Consider the following 18346-nt stretch of genomic DNA (forward strand, 5'->3'; position numbering starts at 1 on the left):
ATGGATGGATGGATGGATGGATGGATGGATGGATGGATGTTTCAAGGAAATAAAGCATTGATGTTGGAGTTACAGTCTGCCAAGGCTCACAGATAAAAGTGCTGATTATGCTGATTAAATGATTGATTAATCAGTTTGATGAAAGTAAATTTGATGAACAGGTAAGTTTACAGTCTACAGAAGACATGGTGTCACTGTAGTATGCACTATAGAAAAGGACAAGCATGTGAAGCTTTGAACAATGCTTGGGTCCCACCCATTAATGATACTTTTACGTGTCCCATATACCTGAACAATAGTTGCTTTTTAAGCCAAACAGGCCTAATGACTCTCTTGGAGTTATAAGGGCTGTTAGTACCACTATGGAGCATTTACTCTTGTTTGTTTCTGTACTGCCARTGAATGTTGTGATGGTGTCACACTTGGCTGACAGTCATCTGCAGGTGGACCATCATATCTTTGACATAATTACAACATGTTGACAATCTGTAAAAGTAAAAAATTTTCTGCTTTAGCAATGTGAATGTGATCACTGCAGGAAATATTCTGCACAATCAAAAACATGCAATTGCAATATTATCGTTCAATATTGCATTGACTATATCAGCTCTAATAAGCTTACATTTTTCTCGCTTTCTCTCTTTTTCTTGTCATCATGGTATCAATGACTCTGTTCTGCATTTTGGCTGTGGACATTTAAAACACTGGAGGTCCATCTAATTACCAAATATATTATTGGCCTGAATGCAGATTTTGTCTGTGATTTATGGCAGTCCTACGCACATCACACACATTACTATTTCAACAATGATACATTTCTAAAGGGCAGTTATAATAAGACTTTTTTTCTTCTCCTGCTACCTTTCATTTAATTTATGATTTGTATTTTTATTTTATATTGAATTTATGTTGTTTTTAAAGAAATGAATAAACTTAAATAAAAAAATTCTAATAAATTGTGCAGACTTACCTTAGCTGATAGTACATTTATTTATGTACAAATCACATAACATCATTTGATAGTTCCTACTGAGCTAAGCAAGCTTTAACTCTGTTTCCTCTCAGCTGGAAAGGGCAGAGGTGAGGCTGGAGGGCATCGACACCATGCTGAAGTTGGCCTCTAAACACTTCCTGCTGCCGTCTGTGCAGTACGCTATGCTCTGCGGCTGGCAGCGGGTCATACCTGAAGGGACCAACATTGGGTAGGTCATTAGGGTCTTGGAATGTGCTATGAATTGCAATAAATTATATTTAATTAAAATAACGCTGTAGGCGTCATGTGAACAGTCAGAAGCTAGCAAAAAGCCATAGTAATGATGCAACGTTAGGATTTATTGTAGCTGTAGTTTGTTACTGAGGTATTAAACCTTGGAATGTATCTTTTCTTCTCAGAGAACCCTTGTCTGACTGCCTGAAAGATGTAGATCTGATCCCTCCCTTCAATCGAATGCTTTTGGAGGTGACATTTGGGAAACTGTACTCCTGGTCTATCCAGAATGTTCGCAACATCCTGCTTGAGGCCAGCGCTCGGTTCAAAGAGCTAGGTGAGTTGTAGGAAGATGTTCTCCTCTTGCCCTGTTCAAGTTAAATGTTTTCAATAAGTAATTAAGACTCTTTGCCCGTGTTTTAAACCAGGTGTGCAGCCTGTCCCCTTACAGACCATCACCAATGAGAACCCAGCAGGACCAAGTCTTGGCACCATTCCACAGGCCCGCTTCCTTCTGTCTATGATACATATGCTGTCCCTGAAACATGGGTCAAACAGCCTGAGCCTCCTGCTAAATTCTGGCCTTTTGGCCCTCACACAGAGTATTCTGAAGCTCATAGGTAAGTTCTGTCCCCTCACACACATACAGGCTCAGAACAGAGTCCAGGGAGGTTCTGTTCTGTGTCATGGACAGTGTTGCGTGTAAAAGTACAAATATCTTACCAAAGAATTACTTTGGTCAATGTTAAACTCTCCTTTAGGAATATTACTTGAGTAAAAGTCTTAAAGTATCTGATATTTTTTGTACTTAGGTATTAAAAGTAAAAGTATTGATTTAAGCAGTTAGATTTTCTGTAAGGACATTTATTAGGAGGTGACCTCCCCAAAAATGCAGAAATGACTGTTGTACTAAAATTATTAATTTATGTTAAATTTAGGATGCACTAGTCTAGCTGTTTCAGTTTATATACATATATCAAGGCTGCCCAAAAATTTTCTCCAAAATGAAAATCTATCTGAGGGCTGCGGCCAAATGCAACACTATATTTCATGAAATACAAATACTTATTAAGTACACTCCTTTTATTTTAATGGTTATGTCCTGCTGGAGTGTGACATGATTTGTTTGTGTACAAACTAATACGGTATCAGAATTTTGTATATTTATATTTCCCTTTCAACCACAATTAAATTCACTCTATCTAGGAGGCACAATTTATATGGATAGTATTTATTTTTTACAATAACAGAAATAACAGGAACAAGAAAATTTTAAATAAAAGTAACAACTTTCTACTTCTTGCATTTTTAAATAATGTAAGGAGTAGAAGTAAAATGTAGGCTGAAAAATAATTACTCAAGTAAAGTACAGATACCCCAAAATTCTACTTAAGTACAGTAACAAAGTATTTGTACTTAGTTAGTTTACACCACTGGTCATGGATGGCTCTTTCATGCAGGACCCAGCACTGACAGCAGTGAGGAGGACCTCAGTTCATGTGCACATGGAGGCTCAGCCACAGTCCTGGAAGAGTCCCGAAAAGAGGCGGCCCCTGCTCCCTTACCTGCCTCTGGCCCAGAACTGGCGGCCATGATGAAGATTGGCACCAGGGTGATGAGGGGCGTTGACTGGAAATGGGGTGATCAGGTACCTGAATCAGGTTTATTCTGGCAGTTTTTGAATGTTTTGTTCCGAAGCACCTAGACTTAAGGATCTGATTTTGTTTGCATCCCAGGATGGTCCAGCACCAGGTCTGGGCCGAGTCATCGGAGAGCTGGGTGAGGATGGATGGATCAGAGTTCAGTGGGACACGAGCAGCACCAACTCGTACAGGATGGGCAAAGAGGGCAAATACGACCTGAAACTGGCGGAGCCGCCTCCAGCTGCCCAGCCCACAGCTGAGGACTCAGACACCGAGGACGACACAGGTTTATTTCCTCTGCAGCTCCACAAGTCACTGCCCAAGAGGCTAAATGAAAAGCTTCATCATTTCCTCTGTTGGTTTTGTTTTAAAGAAGGTGAGMTGATTGAGAAAAGCAGCCACCCAACAGCAATGATGCTGACCAGCACAGTCAACTTGTTGAAGAGCCTCTCTCTGTCTGCTGGGATCTACGCTGAGGTTCTGCAAACAGATGCTTTACGCACTCTGTGTGGACTACTCAGGATGCTTGTGGAAAGTGGAGTGAACGACAAGTCCAGTAATTAAACCCCTGTTAATTTAAAGTCTGATTTATTTATTTATTTATTTTGCCAGAGATGATATTGGTCATCATTTTAACTTGACCTCTTTGTTTGTCAGGCTGTCACTCCCATAGGTTGGTGTCTCGGGAGCAGCACAGGAGCTGGTGCACTCTGGGCTTCATTCGCAGCATTGCTCTTTTGCCACAGATTTGCAGCACCCTCAGCACCTCTGCTTGGATTGGCCTGCTCCTCCGGATAGTAGAGGGACACCAGTCCTTCAACGCCATCACTCTGCAGAGACAGGTAGAAAACATCTGAAGTCTTTTAGCTAAGTTTTAATGTGTGTATTCTATGTGCTGTTTTATTTTTACATTTTTCATTTTGGTGTGTGCTGTTAAATTTTAATTTTGCTTGTTTTCATTGTGAAGCATTTAGTGATTTTTCTATCTATGAAAGGGGCTGTGTAGATACAGTTTACTTACTTTTTACTTTCATGCAAGATCTTTGAGATGCCTTAAAATTAGTTACAATCAAAGTCAAAGTCAGCTTTATTGTCGATTCTTCACATGAACCATACATGCAAGGGAATCTAAATAACATTTCTTACTATCTCTCGGTGATGACAACTGTACGGTTCCATACTTTTGACTCTTGAATCAAAAGTCATAGGGCATCATTTTATTTCAGAAACAAAAGGGAAAATTAAAAATCTGAATACCCCAGCAAGTAATGGACGAGTGGACCTGTCTTTTAGGTTATCTCCAGAACATGACCACCATCTTGAAAACTGCCATATTGGATCTAGGTCAAGTTTTTCCACTGGACAGGTGGTCATAGAGCTTATCAAAAAAGACCAGAAATTTCTCAGAAATCGATGTGCAATATTTCTTGTGGTTCAAAAGTTAACACAGAAAGTTGCAACATTAGGTAAAATTGCATGTGATGCACAACTGATGGACGTGTTCAGGGCGCTATCCATGGTGCTGAACACTGAAGCTGCAGGATGCAGTCGTTACGAATCTCTGAAGAAATGCCATCACAAGCCTCCACGATGCGATACTGAAGGTGGTGTTTGTTGCACAATTTTTTTGTTGACCCCTGAGATAAAAGTCAAGTGCTGTGAGGTCGGGTGATCTGAGCTGTTATTCACACAAGAAATATTACTCATCTGATTGCAGCAATCCATTCCTGATACAATTCTGGCCTCTGTCGATGTGCTACATGATTGCCTTCCCATTGGAAATTTGGACTTTGATCCACTATGGCAGCCTTCAAGAAGGCGGTCATGTTCTGAACTTAACTTAAAAAATTGGTCCCCTCACCCATTACTTGCTGGGGTATTCAGATATTTCATTGACCCTTTTGTTTCTGAAATAAAAAGGTGTCCTGTGACTTTTGACTCACCCTGTAGTAACATAAATGTTTGTGTGAGACATCTCAAAAAACTCAGACTGCAGAACATTGGGACAAGTGAAGTTTATTATGTTCCTACACCCACTAGGACTGAGGAGGTGTCATTTTACTGCACTGGTGTTGTGTTGCCACCAGAGCATGTCATAAAAACCTTCATTAGAGACATGCATGGATTGTTGTAACAGATTCTGGTGAGGTCTCATCCTGTGTCTTGTGCACCCTGTGTGTTTCCAGATCCTGGCACTGCGCCTCCTGCAGGCAGTCCTGCCTTCGTGGGACAAGACTGAGCGTTCTCAGGACATGAAGTTCCTGGTGGAGAAGTTGTTCAGCTTCTTGGGAAGCCTGCTCAGCACCTGCTCATCAGATCTGCCACTTCTCCGAGGTGCTGGCACAGATCAGGCTTTCAGAAGAAAGTCCCGCAGCTTCACGGTGGCGTGTGTTTTTTAAATGTGCGATTGTTTCTGCAGAAGGTTCCATGAGAAGGAGGAAGTCCCGCCCACAGGCGTCTCTGACAGCCACTCACAGCAGCACGCTGGCAGAAGAGATAGTTGCTGTCCTGCGCACTCTACACTCCCTCACTCAGTGGAACAGTCTAATAAACGATTACATCAACGCTCAGCTCAGCTCCATTGGCGACATTATGACTGGCTGCCAGTCTGAGGCTGTAAGATTTACTGCTCTCTCGTAGTTTCAGTTCAAGTGTCAGAAGATGTTACCTCAGAATAATGTTTTCACTCTGACTTTATGGATGAAATCAGGAATAAAAACCGTTTGCCTTTATTTCAGTGCATCTTGGAGGAATATTTTCCTGACTCAGAGGGCCCCAGAGTCTGCAGCTTGATGGCAGTCCTGGCAGTGATTGGTGGGATTGATGGGCGCCTCAGGCTGGGGGGGCAGGTTGTCCACGAGGAGTACGGAGAAGGAACGGTCACACGCATCACACCAAAAGGACGCATCACCGTCCAGTTCTACGAAATGAGGACCTGCAGGGTTTGCTTGCTCAGCCACCTCAAACCGGTAAAAGAATGTTTCGAATTTCACAAGTGTAACCAATGGTGGGCACAGTTCCACTAAAACACTAATAGGGGACTAATTTCCTGATTAGTTCTTTAGGGCTTTTGCTAATTTTAACATTTATTAGTGGATTAACACTTGCTAAATTTATAGATTTTATTCATTTTTGTGGTGCAAAATAAGCATCTACACATACAGGTGCTGGTCATAAAATTAGAATATCATGAAAAAGTAGATTTATTTCAGTAATTCCATTTAAAAAGTGAAACTTGTATATTATATTCATACATTACATACAAACTCATATATTTCAAATGTTTATTTCGTTTAATTTTGATGATTACAAATGACAACAAATGAAAATCTCAAATTCAACATATCAGAAAATTAGAATATTACTGAAGACCAATAAAAACAAAGGATTTATAGAAATGTTGGCCAACTGAAAAGTATGAACATGAAAAGTATGAGCATGTACAGCACTCAGTATTTAGTTGGGGCTCCTTTGGCCTGTATTACTGCAGCAATGCGGCGTGGCATGGAGTCGATCAGTCTGTGGCACTGCTCAGGTGTTATGATAGCCCAGGTTGCTCTAATAGTGGCTTTTAGCTCTTCTGAATTGTTGGGTCTGGTGTATTGCATCTTCTTCTTCACAATACCCCATAGATTTTCTATGGGGTTAAGGTCAGGAGAGTTTGCTGGCCAATTAAGAACAGGGATACCATGGTCCTTCAACCAGGTACTGGTAGCTTTGGCACTGTGTGCAGGTGCCAAGTCCTGTTGGAAAATGAAATCTGCATCTCCAAAAAGTTGGTCAGCASCAGGAAGMATGAAGTGCTCTAAAACTTCCTGGTATGTGGCTGCGTTGACCCTGGACCTCAGAAAACACAATGGACCAACACCAGCAGATGACATGGCACCCCAAACCATCACTGACTGTGGAAACTTTATACTGGACTTCAAGCAACGTGGATGAAGTGCCTTTCTTCTTTTCCTCCAGACTCTGGGACCTTGATTTCCAAAGGAAATGCAAAATTTACTTTCATCAGAGAACATGACTTTGGACCACTCACCAGCAGTCCAGTCCTGTTTCTCTGTAGCCCAGGCAAGACGCTTCTGACGCTGTCTGTGGTTCAAGAGTGGCTTGACACAAGGAATGCGACAGCAGAAACCCATRTCTTTCAWACGTCTGTGTGTGGTGGTTCTTGAAGCACTCACTCCAGCTGCAGTCCACTCTTTGTGAATCTCCCCCACATTTTTGAATGGGTTTTGTTTCACAATCCTCTCCAGGGTGCGRTTATCTCTCTTGCTTGTACATTTTTTTCGACCACATCTTTTCCTTCCCTTCGCCTCTCTATTAATGTGCTTGGACACAGAGCTCTGTGAACAGCCAGCCTCTTTAGCGATGACCTTTTGTGTCTTGCCCTCCTTGTGCAAGGTGTCGATGGTCGTCTTTTGGACAACTGTCAAGTCAACAGTCTTCCCCATGATTGTKTAGCCTATAGAACTAGACTGAAAGACCATTTAAAGGCCTTTGCAGRTGGTTTGAGTTAATTAGCTGATTAGAGTGTGGTACCAGGTGCCATCCATTTTGAACCTTTTCACAAGATTCTAATTTTCTGATATGCTGAATTTGAGATTTTCATTTGTTGTCATTTGTAATCATCAAAATTAAACGAAATAAACATTTGAAATATATGAGTTTGTATGTAATGTATGAATATAATATACAAGTTTCACTTTTTAAATGGAATTACTGAAATAAATCTACTTTTTCATGATATTCTAATTTTATGACCAGCACCTGTAGGCTAAATTTAGAAGCACTAACTATAAATGTTATTAATCAATGTTAATGTTAACAGCTGAGGGTGAAAGCTGTCACACATTTTGTTCTTGTGTGTCTCTGATCCACCGGGTGACAATATATGAACTCAAATACAGCTGTGGAATGTTAATGACAAGTCTTAAGAGATCAACATGGCAACATGTGACTCATGTTTTCTGTTGAAGAATGTTCAATTCAGGTTTAGATTCAGATTCAGACAAGTTTATCCTCAAGGGCAATTCAGTTCAGCAGTTTCCAGGTTCACACAGTTTCTCACATTTTAGTGCTTTAGAATTYGGGGACCTAAATATTTGAGTTAGTGTTTTAGAGCTAGTGGAACTCATTTTTAGATTAGTGCTGCCCACCACTACGTGTAACTTTCAAACCATTACTACGTCATGGTCAAAATGATTTTGTTGTTTTGTTTCTCCTTAGCTGCCAGGCGTCTCCTTCAGTGTGCAGAACCTGCCTCTCAATGAGCCCATGTTAGCAGTTTGGGCTCAGTTGGTCAACTTGGCTGGAAGCAAATTGGAGAAACAACGTATGAAGAAGTCTCTCAGCCGAGGGCTCACAGGTGGAGAACATGACGTTATTGTTTCTGAATTGGTCTTTCATGTTATGAAAGATTTGTGACTCTACTAAACACACTGTGTGCATGTGTTTAGCTGACCAGGTGGACATCCATTTGCTGCGGTGTCAGCAGCTCAGGCTTTACGTTCTGAAGGCAGGACGGGCGCTGTTGTCTCATCAGGACAAACTCAGGCAGATCCTTTCCCAGCCCGCAGTTGTAGACATCGGACCCAACCCCAGCGGTAAGACCTCAGGTTTAAGCCTTTTAACCCATTTAGAGTTTATCATAACTGAGTTCTTTTTTGTTTGTTTTAAATATTCACTATTATTACAAACAAGTGCTTAGTTAGTAGAAAATGTTGAATTTTACCAATAAATACAAGTTTTATTTAAAAAAACGCTGCAGCATTTGTGGATTAATTTAAAGCATCTTATAGAGGTATTTAGATGAAATGTAGCTGGATGTGTGCTGTGTTGCTGAATAGAGATCAAACCATGAAGGCTTTGTTCAACAGTAAAAATAAAACTGTTTGAACTGTTCCTTTGACTTTGTGTAGATGATCTGGTGGTGTCTTCTCCTGATGTTGGAGACTTGTCTCCCGAGGGTCCACTGCCCCCCTTGATCCTCCTGCAGCAGCTACTGTGTGCTGCCACTCAGCCCTCCCCCATCAAAGCTATTTTTGACAGGCAGGAGATGGAGGTAAACGAGCAGATCTTCACACAAAAAGCTGGTTTGACGTCATTGTCAGCAGGAAAGCTGCACTCGACCGATGCGTTGCGTTAGTTTGATCTGTGTGTGTGTGTGTGTGTTTGTATAGGCGGCAGCCCTGGCAGTGTGTCAGTACCTGGCTGTGGAATCGGCCCACCCGTCCTCTCCACTGTTTGAGGAAAGCAGCTCCAGTGAGGCCACCACGCCTGTCACCATCCAACATGTCAAACCGCCCAAACAGAAGAAACAGAAGACCTCCCCTGTACCTCCGTTACCCATCGTCCTCCAGCTTATGGAAATGGGCTTCCCAAGGAAGAACATTGAATTTGCTTTGAAGTCTCTGTCTGGTACTACAGGCAGTGCCTCTGGTGTCCCAGGTATATGTTCATGTGACAAACTCATATTTTTCTATGAAATATCCACCTGGAGAATAACAGAGCTTCTACTTYAGGGGTTGAAGCTTTGGTGAGCTGGCTGCTCGACCACCCAGACGTTCACTTCACGGAGCTGTCAGACGCTGACACCGTGTCTGATGAATACTCAGACGAGGAGGTGCTGGAGGAGCTGGAGGAGGCAGAGCCAGCATTCTCTGTGGTACGTTGCTTTTCCTATTATTTAAATCTGTTCTGTTAGACTTTCAGATTATTTTCATAATGTGATTTATTAATAAATATATTTGCTACCTGCTCTGTGTGCCACATTATAGCCTCCAGGAGCTGTGGTGACTGAAAGTCAGACATATAAGAAGAGATCTGATTTTCAAAGCAACGATGATTATGCTGTTTATGTGAGAGAGAACATTCAGGTAAATCACCTGCCTTTAAACAAGATCTATAACCTCATTAAGATGTTACATGAGATGACTGAACTGTAATGCGTTCCCTACAGGTGGGAATGATGGTGAAGTGCTGCAGAACGTATGAGGAAGTGTATGATGGGGATGTCGGGAAAGTGATTAAACTGGACAGAGATGGACTTCATGACTTGAACGTGCAGTGTGACTGGCAGCAGAAAGGAGGAACATACTGGGTTCGCTACATCCACATTGAGCTCATTGGTAGGTCCTTTTTATTCAGAGTAGACCAGGGTTCGACAAGATTTTTTTTTTACCTGCCCTATCGGGCAGGTGTTGCCAAATGTTACCTGCCCAACATGAAAGATTACCTGCCCGAAACAAAAATGTTCAAATGTAAATATGAGAAAAACATGTACTGTACTTTGTACTACAAAAATAGTAACATGGTTATACAGAGGTRCAWAATATAYGACATCTGATTAAATAGATGCAAACATTTTAGACTGAGTCACTCACAGTCAGTCAATTGTTTTATCAAAAACATCTTCAAAAACTTTTTTAGACCTTTCCACTGTTCACCCAGAGTATTGACCATGGGAGGGCTGCTAATCGAAACAGAATGATCAACTGCTGAAAAGTTATTAGTATTTATTAATAGGTAGTGCAGCTTTTTTTAAAAATACAATTTACAGAACATGAAAGTCTGTAATTTGCATTAATTGAATCTTATATAGCCTATCTCATTTCTAAAAATACATTTAAGATATCTTGAACTGGAGTCTCCATACAACCTAATGATAAATCTGATGTTGTTTATACTAGTCAGGATGTAATTAGAGATATCTCAAACAGGTATTTTGCCTTGTCAAAATATATTTAAAGAATATTTTTATTGGTTTGTTTTTTGTTTCTTAAATTCATAAAAACATGTACAAACATATGTACAGCATAAAAATACAAAGTAAATCCTACCCTGAATAAAAAAGGTGTAGAGTAAAGAAAAAAACTCTGTCATATCTGCCCCTTATTTTCAAAAAACAACTTCAACAAACAAGTTTAAGCTGGAAAGATCTCCAAATCAAACAAAAAAATATACATCATTTTATTATTTTATCTTAAATAACTAAAATGTATAGTCTATTCATAACACATTTTCAGATATCTGGAATGTAAGTGTGTTTAAGCCAAATAAATGTAACATCGGCCTGCCATACAGTGAGCGTCCGCCTGTTGCTGAAATGATCAGCGGCTGCTCTGCTGCACTCTGAGCAAAAGCCAACATTTGCAAGATGGATTTATGACTGAACGAACATCCACATTTTCTTTTTGCCTCTGCTTGTAACAATACACAAAAAGCTATTTTTTCCTCTGACAACTTGGGTGTGAAAAAACTACAATTGTTAAMGCTTCTTTCTGCGCAACGTGCGGAGGTGGGAGGAAATGATCTCGTGACACACTACTTTCTACAGCGGGATGGGGAGATTTTGAGGATTTATTCTCTCTATACGTGTTTTAAAASGCTATATTTCTTCATTTATTTTCAGAATAGTTCAAATAAATGGCCCTATAAAAATGTTTACCTGCCTATTCAGGCGGGCGCTCGGGCAATGGGATTTGTCGAACCCTGGAGTAGACGTTGGGAATAATACCAAGAAGTAAGAAAAAGGTAGAAACCTGTGCTCTCTCATGTTTCTTTCTCAGGATTCCCACCGCAGAGTTCTCCTTCTCACATAAAGATTGGTGACAAAGTGAGGGTAAAGCTCACAGTCACAACACCAAAGTACAAGTGGGGCTCAGTCACACACAGGAGTGTTGGAGTAGTGAAAGGTAAGCCCAGATAAAAAGTTGACCTGAGTAGTATATTATTCATGACTTGATTTTATTGCATTTTTTWAAATCATATTTTCTGTTTACTATATCAAGCTTTCAGTGCCAATGGGAAGGATGTGATTGTGGACTTCCCCCAGCAGTCCCACTGGACGGGTTTGTTGTCTGARATGGAACTGGTACCCAGTGTTCATCCAGGAGTTAGGTATAACCTGCTGAAGATTCCTCGTCYCCACAGTCATCTAAACTTGTACAATTTAGACATCATGTTGTTTTTGATTCCATTTTGGATATCACTGTGTGTAAGGTTATGTTCACACTGATTTCTATATGACAGTCAAAACATGACAAATCCCTTTTTTTTTTTCAAATCTGTCACAGTCCTTTTCAGTAAGTAATATTAAATCTGACACATATCTGATGTTTTTCAAAGTGACCTCAGTTTGAACAATAATGTCTCATTTCATCTGACTTTTACTTCAGTGAGGTGGGGGTGATCAGATCGATCCAAGCATTTAGAATTATGTTGATACCCACCTGGTGCTGTTTAAATCATGTAACTTCGCACATCATCAGCTGCAGATCAGAAGTCCAGTTGCTTCRTCTTTGTTCTTAATTTTCCGTGTCCTGGATGACTGAGACTCCACACAAACACATGATGGTAACGTCGGTCTCGGACAGTATTGATACTAAAGTTACCCAATCAATATTTTACTTTTAGCAGGTCACTTCATTCCAAAAAAGAACCCCCTTGCGGTGATGTTTACCGCAGTGGAAGTGTGTAGGAGCAGATAAAGATATATATTTGTGAGTGGGTATTTGGTCACATGGGTAAATAGCGGTACATATGGCATTCCACCTAGAAGGGAGGGAAACAGGTTTTGACCGCTGACGAAATTAGATGCTTTTAACAAGTTGTATGCCTTGTTAAACATGTTTGGTTTCAAGTAAACACAGAGGAAAACAAGAGAAAATAAATTGATGACCTGCACAACAAGCAGCGGCGGCTCTGATTTTAATTCACCTGACAAGGTAACGATCAGTGCGTCAACACTACCCCAGTTTATCACCTCAAAGCACTGGCTTGGCCTTTTCAGAGGGGTTTCCCAGGAGCTTAGCTCAGTGCGTCTGGGGCTATGAAAGGTGTGTGCGAAAGTGAACAACCACATAACGGTGTGTTGATTGTTCAGCTTCGCGTGGAGTCTACCGGGCCCTTACTTGATGCGGGGACTGAAACACCCCACCTCTGTAGCAGCTTTGTACCTCTGAGCAAGGTAGTAACAGACACAGTACTGTCCACTTCTGGAAAGGTGTCTGGTTTATCTCCAACTGATTAAAATAATGTGATGAAGTGTTGACTGACAGCTTCAGGGACCACACATCCACAAAACACCATAGCTGTACTCCTTTCTGTTTTATATTTATTTATTTTTTGGGACCCCTAAGCTCCTTGATCTGTGTGTAGAGGAACTAAATAAAAACTTTGTCATCACAAAGGCCATTCATTACCTTTAGCATTTGTCTTAGAAGAGGTTATCTTACAATTAGTGACTGTATTAAGTTTGATGTCTAAATATGGCAGCATCAATCTTGTACAATCACTGACATCATCAGAGTGACTTTTCTGCAGGTCCTCTGTTATTAAACTGGAAAACGTCTTGTTGTTCACAGGTGTGATGGCTGTCAGATGTTTCCTATTAATGGCCCAAGATTCAAGTGCAAAAACTGTGATGATTTTGACTTCTGTGAAAACTGCTTCAAGACACGCAAACACAACACCCGGCACTCCTTTGGTCGAATCAACGAGCCGGGTCAGTCCCACATTCACTGCAACAGAGTGAGTTGTTCCTGTGGGAGTGTTTCACGTGGATGTCAACCTGTCGTTCACCTTCTCTACTATCAGGCCAGTCTCCAGCTTTCTGCGGGCGTTCAGGCAAGCAGCTTAAGAAGCACCACAACAGCCAACGTGGGATGCTGATCGACGACTGGTCTCGAGCTGTGAAGAGCCTGAACGTGTCGTCTGCCGTTACCCTGGCATCCCGCCTCATTGACAGCAGTGATCAGTGTTGGCAGTCCTCGGGCTCACAGGGAAAGGTAGAGAATATTATTGCAGTGTTTTTGTTTTTGGTTGTGTAGGTTTAAGTGTAATACATGAACTGATGGGTCTTACTGTGGTTTTCTTGGCAGCACTGGATTCGTCTGGAGCTTTTCCCAGACGTTCTTGTGCACAGGCTGAAAATGATTGTTGACCCGTCGGACAGCAGCTACATGCCCTCACTCGTTGTAGTATCAGGTGAGACAGGCTGAGCGTACTGTTATATACATTTATGTACATTTGTACAACTCCAAAACTAAAACATGGTTTGAGATGGTACACAAATTAAAAAAACAAATTTATTTTTAGTTTTATATGACTTCTTCTTTATCCAAATAATAGHGTGAATGCTTCACAGCTTTCACACTATTGAGATAATTTTTTTTCTTCCATACATTTTATTTCAACAATTCATAAATCAAAACGTTCGGTTCATTTATATGACTTCTTCTTTATCCAAATAATAGTGTGAATGCTTCACAGCTTTCACACTATTGAGATCATTTTTTTATTCCATACATTTTTTTGACTGTATCTTCTTCTGCTATTTTAACATTTTATATATCAAAACGTTCAGCTCCTTCAGGATATTCCCGCTATGACTTTTGGTATTTCAGCTCTTTATACTTTTTTAGCTATTTCACCTTTTCAGCCACATTTTTGCCATTGAAAATGAATGCAGCAGTTTTCAACATCCCGAGAATCCTTCAAAAATGTTTATAAATTTTTACAGCACCTTACACCTTTAGCACCTGCAGTTTTTAACTTCCTTGTGCTAATTTTAGCTTCTTTGTGCTAATTTTAGCTTTTTCTGCTTTTTCAGCTATTATTCTGCTTCTTTCTGCCATTCTTTTGCTATTTTCTACTTTTATGTGTTGCTTTCTGCTRTATTCAGCTATTTGATGCAATTTTAGCTAATGTTCAGCTGTTCTTAGCTAAAGTTAACCTTTTAAGCTAAATACATATTTTATTGTAGCTATTACAACTTATTTATGCTAAGTTTAGCTAACTTGTTCTCCTTGTGCTTCCTTATGTTAAATCAAGAATTTCTACATTTTAGCTGTTGTACTGCAAATTTCAGCTGTTTTAGCAATTTTACAACAAAGTAGCACTTTTTTGTACTTTTATGCTTTGTGTCTGCTAATTCTAAACCTTTTACAAAACTTTCAACATCTGGGTACTAATTTCAACTTGTCGCTGCTACCTTTAGCTTATTTTTATGCTAATTTTATCTTTTCTGCTATTTCAGCTATATTTCTGTTCGTTTTTGCAATTCTTCTGCTAATTTCAGCTTTTCAAATTGAACTTGCATTAATTGTTTTGCTATTAATCATTTTCAGCTGATTTCAGCAGCTTTCAACAAGAAGCATTCACACTTGCATTTTTGCAAGAAATGCAATTTCTCTAGTTACATTTAACTTTTTAAGAGTTGTAAACACAATTTTYTCTGTATTTTTTTAGTAACAAAATGTTTTTTATTATCTTAATACAGGTGGAAGCTCTTTGAACAACCTAATTGAGCTGAAGACCGTTACCATCAATCCTACAGACACTACAGTCCTCCTCCTTACTGATTGCACCGAGGTTGGTAAATCAGGATATTAGCTTGTAATTATTAGCTAATATTGTGCTGATGAATAATTTCATTCATGTYTTCACTTTCAGTTTCACAGATACATTGAGATTGCAATCAAGCAGTGCCGCAGCTCCGGTATAGACTGCAAGATTCACGAACTCCGTGTTGTGGGCCGCATCAGAGCGGAGGATGAAGATCTGGCCACTGTTCCTTTCTTAGCATCTGACAATGAGGAAGATGATGATGAGAAAACTACAACTGGGAGGTAAGACAACTGTATATGTTCTAAAATATCCAGAATTACATCCTTTTTTTAACGTCTTTGATTTATTTCCTGAATGAAGAATATTCTGACACACTAACTGATCTTAAATGGTAACAGATTGAAAGGATGTATAGTTGTTTCCAAGTGTTTTGATTGTGTTATTATTATTATTATTATTATTATTATTATTTCAGTCTCGCTCGTAAGAAGTCACCAGGATTGGAATCAGCAGCTGCCATCAGGACCAAAGTGTTTGTTTGGGGTCTGAATGACAAAGACCAGCTGGGAGGACTCAAAGGCTCAAAGGTGCAGTTTACTTCAAAAAAAGTTCAAGCTGTATGTTGGTTTTTTGTTTTTGTGTATCTCTGCCATGTAGGTTGAAAACTTATGGAGCATAAAGGGAAAAAATTACATCATTTTAAGTTCTTTTATTACATTCAAAGAAATCTTTTTAGCTAGTTTCAGGTGTTTTGTGAAATATGATATTTTTATGAAAACACATTTTTAATATGTTTGGCTTTGTTAAATGTTGAGTACATTTAGTTGTTTTTAGTAAAGAAAAAAAGTGAAAATCATTCATGTTTCTACAATAAAATTGATATGTAATGTGACTTTTTAATCTGTGTAAGCTGGTTGTGAAATATAGTTCATATTTTCGTCAGTGTTTACATCTGAGTATTAGCTAATGGTTCCAGATGTTGACTCCAGTAGCATTGTGTCTTTATTATTTGATGTTATTTGAATGGGACAGTGAATATTAATGAACGTACAATGTCGTAAATATACCGGATTTAGCAAAATGCTCATTTCCATGAATGGAAATGAGCATTTTCCATGAATGGAAATGAGCATTTTCCATGAATGGAAATGAGCATTTCCATTCATGGTCCCATAAAACAAACACCGTAGATACAAACATTCGTACAGTTTCATACATAAAAAATAGTACATTAGATTACTTCAAATAACTTTTGGTAGTTTGCAGTGTGCAGTTTGTCACAAATACTGATTAACTTTGTATCTAAGTCCTAAACGTTACCCCACCTTTTCCCCTTCACCAGTTTAGAAAATGTGCAGCAGCAGAAAACAGATATGTGAACTTGGAAAGCAGCAAACGACTTCTGTCTTCTTCACAGATTAAAGTGCCCTCCTTTTCTGAAACACTTTCTGCTCTCAATGTGGTGCAAGTGGCTGGTGGTTCCAAGAGTCTCTTTGCAGGTAACTTAATAAATAAATATATTTAAAACAATGTTTTATACAGAGGTTTATAGAAACTAAGTACATTTACTTCGTTATGGTACTTAAGTAGTTTTATTTTTTTTGAGGATTTGTAATTTTTACCAATAATTTTTTTAAATAGCTATTTTAACTTATATTTTGTTACATTTTAAAGCTAAACATGATACTTTTACTATTTTTCTTTAAAATGTAACACCTAGTTACTTGGTACAAATTAAATATGTTTGAGCTCATCATGAAAGATGTTTCTGCTCTAAAAAAGGAAGTGTTGAATTTACTCAACAAAGTCATGTCAGCTGGCTCCACTAAACCAAGCTGAGTAAACTGAGTAAAGATTATACAAATTTTGCTCAATTTACTCAGCCTGTCTTAGTTGAACCATTTTGGTTAAATTCAACAGTTTATTTCTTAGAGAGTGTGTAAAAGTACTTTTACTTTTACGTTCCCAATTTTTGTGAACAGTTTTATGATTTTTACTTGAGTAGTTTTCTCCATCAGTGAAATTTATTTTTACCAAAGTTATTTTTTGTTCATGTAATTTTACTTTTACTTAGTAATTTTTTTCAAGTACTTTATAGACCTCTTCTTTTATATAATGAGCTTTGTTTCTAACAGCTGCTTTTATTTTGCAGTGACTGTGGAGGGGAAGATTTACGCGTGTGGAGAGGCCACGAACGGCAGGCTGGGTCTGGGCCTGTCTAGTGGGACCATCCCAATCCCTCGTCAGATCACTGCACTCAGTAACTACGTGGTGAAGAAGGTGGCTGTGCATTCTGGCGGACGCCACGCCATGGCTCTGACTGTAGATGGGAAGGTCTTCTCCTGGGGCGAAGGAGACGACGGCAAACTGGGACATTTCAGTAGAATGTATGTTTGTTTGTTTATGGCTCATGTCAGACACTGGTCGGCTAATTCTGCTTTATTTTAGAGCTCTACAAAGTGTTTGACAATGAAACAAATATAGGCTTTAAAAAGCATAATTTGACAGATTACAGTATTATTTTTTACATCCGAATATTAGGGCCACACAACAAAATTATTATTTTTTTAATTATGAGAATAAAGTAATATAACAAGATTAAATTCATCATATAATGAGATTAAAGTCATAATATTATGAGAAAACTCAAACAAAGCAGACCAGCTATGCTCTGAACAGAGTCTCCACAACAATGACAACTTCCTATTTACTATAAAAATGAATTGAGCTTATAATGTATCTTTCTTCCTGGTTGCACCCCAGGAGGTGTTACCTTTTACGTCATATGTCAGAACGTAACTCATTTTGTTTAGGCTAAAGAAAGAACAAATGATAACACACACACACACACCAACTCTTTGTATAAAATACAATACTGAATATAATATTCAATTAATCAGTTACAAAATTTCCTCAATGTCATAATATTCTAGCCTTTACAAGAAAAAGCATGCAGTTATCACTGCATTAAAAGGAGGAATGTTGAGCAACTTCCGTAGAATGTTGAGCAAGAATGTTGAGCAACTTCCGTAGAATGTTGAGCAACTTCCGAACGGAAGTCTTTCCTTCAGAAAGACTTCCGTACGGCTTCGAGGCGATTCTGGTCCACCATCCGGCGTCTCAGGAGGGGGAAGCAGTGCAGCAC

General features: G+C 39.3%; 1 protein-coding gene across 2 annotated transcripts in view; it reads left to right on the top strand.

The window, feature by feature from the left end:
• The window catches only part of herc2 (HECT and RLD domain containing E3 ubiquitin protein ligase 2), a 91168-nt gene that overhangs the window by 44950 nt on the left and 27872 nt on the right, over positions 1-18346 (top strand). For both annotated transcript variants that reach the window (XM_014014592.1, XM_014014593.1), the window contains exons 33-59: positions 1066-1202; positions 1393-1544; positions 1636-1827; positions 2668-2855; positions 2944-3136; positions 3224-3406; positions 3508-3692; positions 5037-5184; positions 5270-5466; positions 5589-5819; positions 8080-8218; positions 8310-8456; positions 8772-8914; positions 9033-9300; positions 9375-9517; positions 9630-9728; positions 9812-9980; positions 11421-11546; positions 11643-11751; positions 13218-13357; positions 13450-13640; positions 13734-13839; positions 15134-15225; positions 15307-15482; positions 15677-15788; positions 16619-16700; positions 17354-17588. In XM_014014592.1, coding sequence (XP_013870046.1) covers positions 1066-1202; positions 1393-1544; positions 1636-1827; positions 2668-2855; positions 2944-3136; positions 3224-3406; positions 3508-3692; positions 5037-5184; positions 5270-5466; positions 5589-5819; positions 8080-8218; positions 8310-8456; positions 8772-8914; positions 9033-9300; positions 9375-9517; positions 9630-9728; positions 9812-9980; positions 11421-11546; positions 11643-11751; positions 13218-13357; positions 13450-13640; positions 13734-13839; positions 15134-15225; positions 15307-15482; positions 15677-15788; positions 16619-16700; positions 17354-17588 — 4283 coding nt within the window. The remainder of the gene's footprint in view (positions 1-1065; positions 1203-1392; positions 1545-1635; positions 1828-2667; positions 2856-2943; positions 3137-3223; positions 3407-3507; positions 3693-5036; positions 5185-5269; positions 5467-5588; positions 5820-8079; positions 8219-8309; positions 8457-8771; positions 8915-9032; positions 9301-9374; positions 9518-9629; positions 9729-9811; positions 9981-11420; positions 11547-11642; positions 11752-13217; positions 13358-13449; positions 13641-13733; positions 13840-15133; positions 15226-15306; positions 15483-15676; positions 15789-16618; positions 16701-17353; positions 17589-18346) is intronic.

Source organism: Austrofundulus limnaeus, unplaced genomic scaffold (assembly GCF_001266775.1).
Source record: "Austrofundulus limnaeus strain Quisiro unplaced genomic scaffold, Austrofundulus_limnaeus-1.0 Scaffold117, whole genome shotgun sequence".
In the NCBI taxonomy this organism is placed as follows: domain Eukaryota; kingdom Metazoa; phylum Chordata; class Actinopteri; order Cyprinodontiformes; family Rivulidae; genus Austrofundulus; species Austrofundulus limnaeus.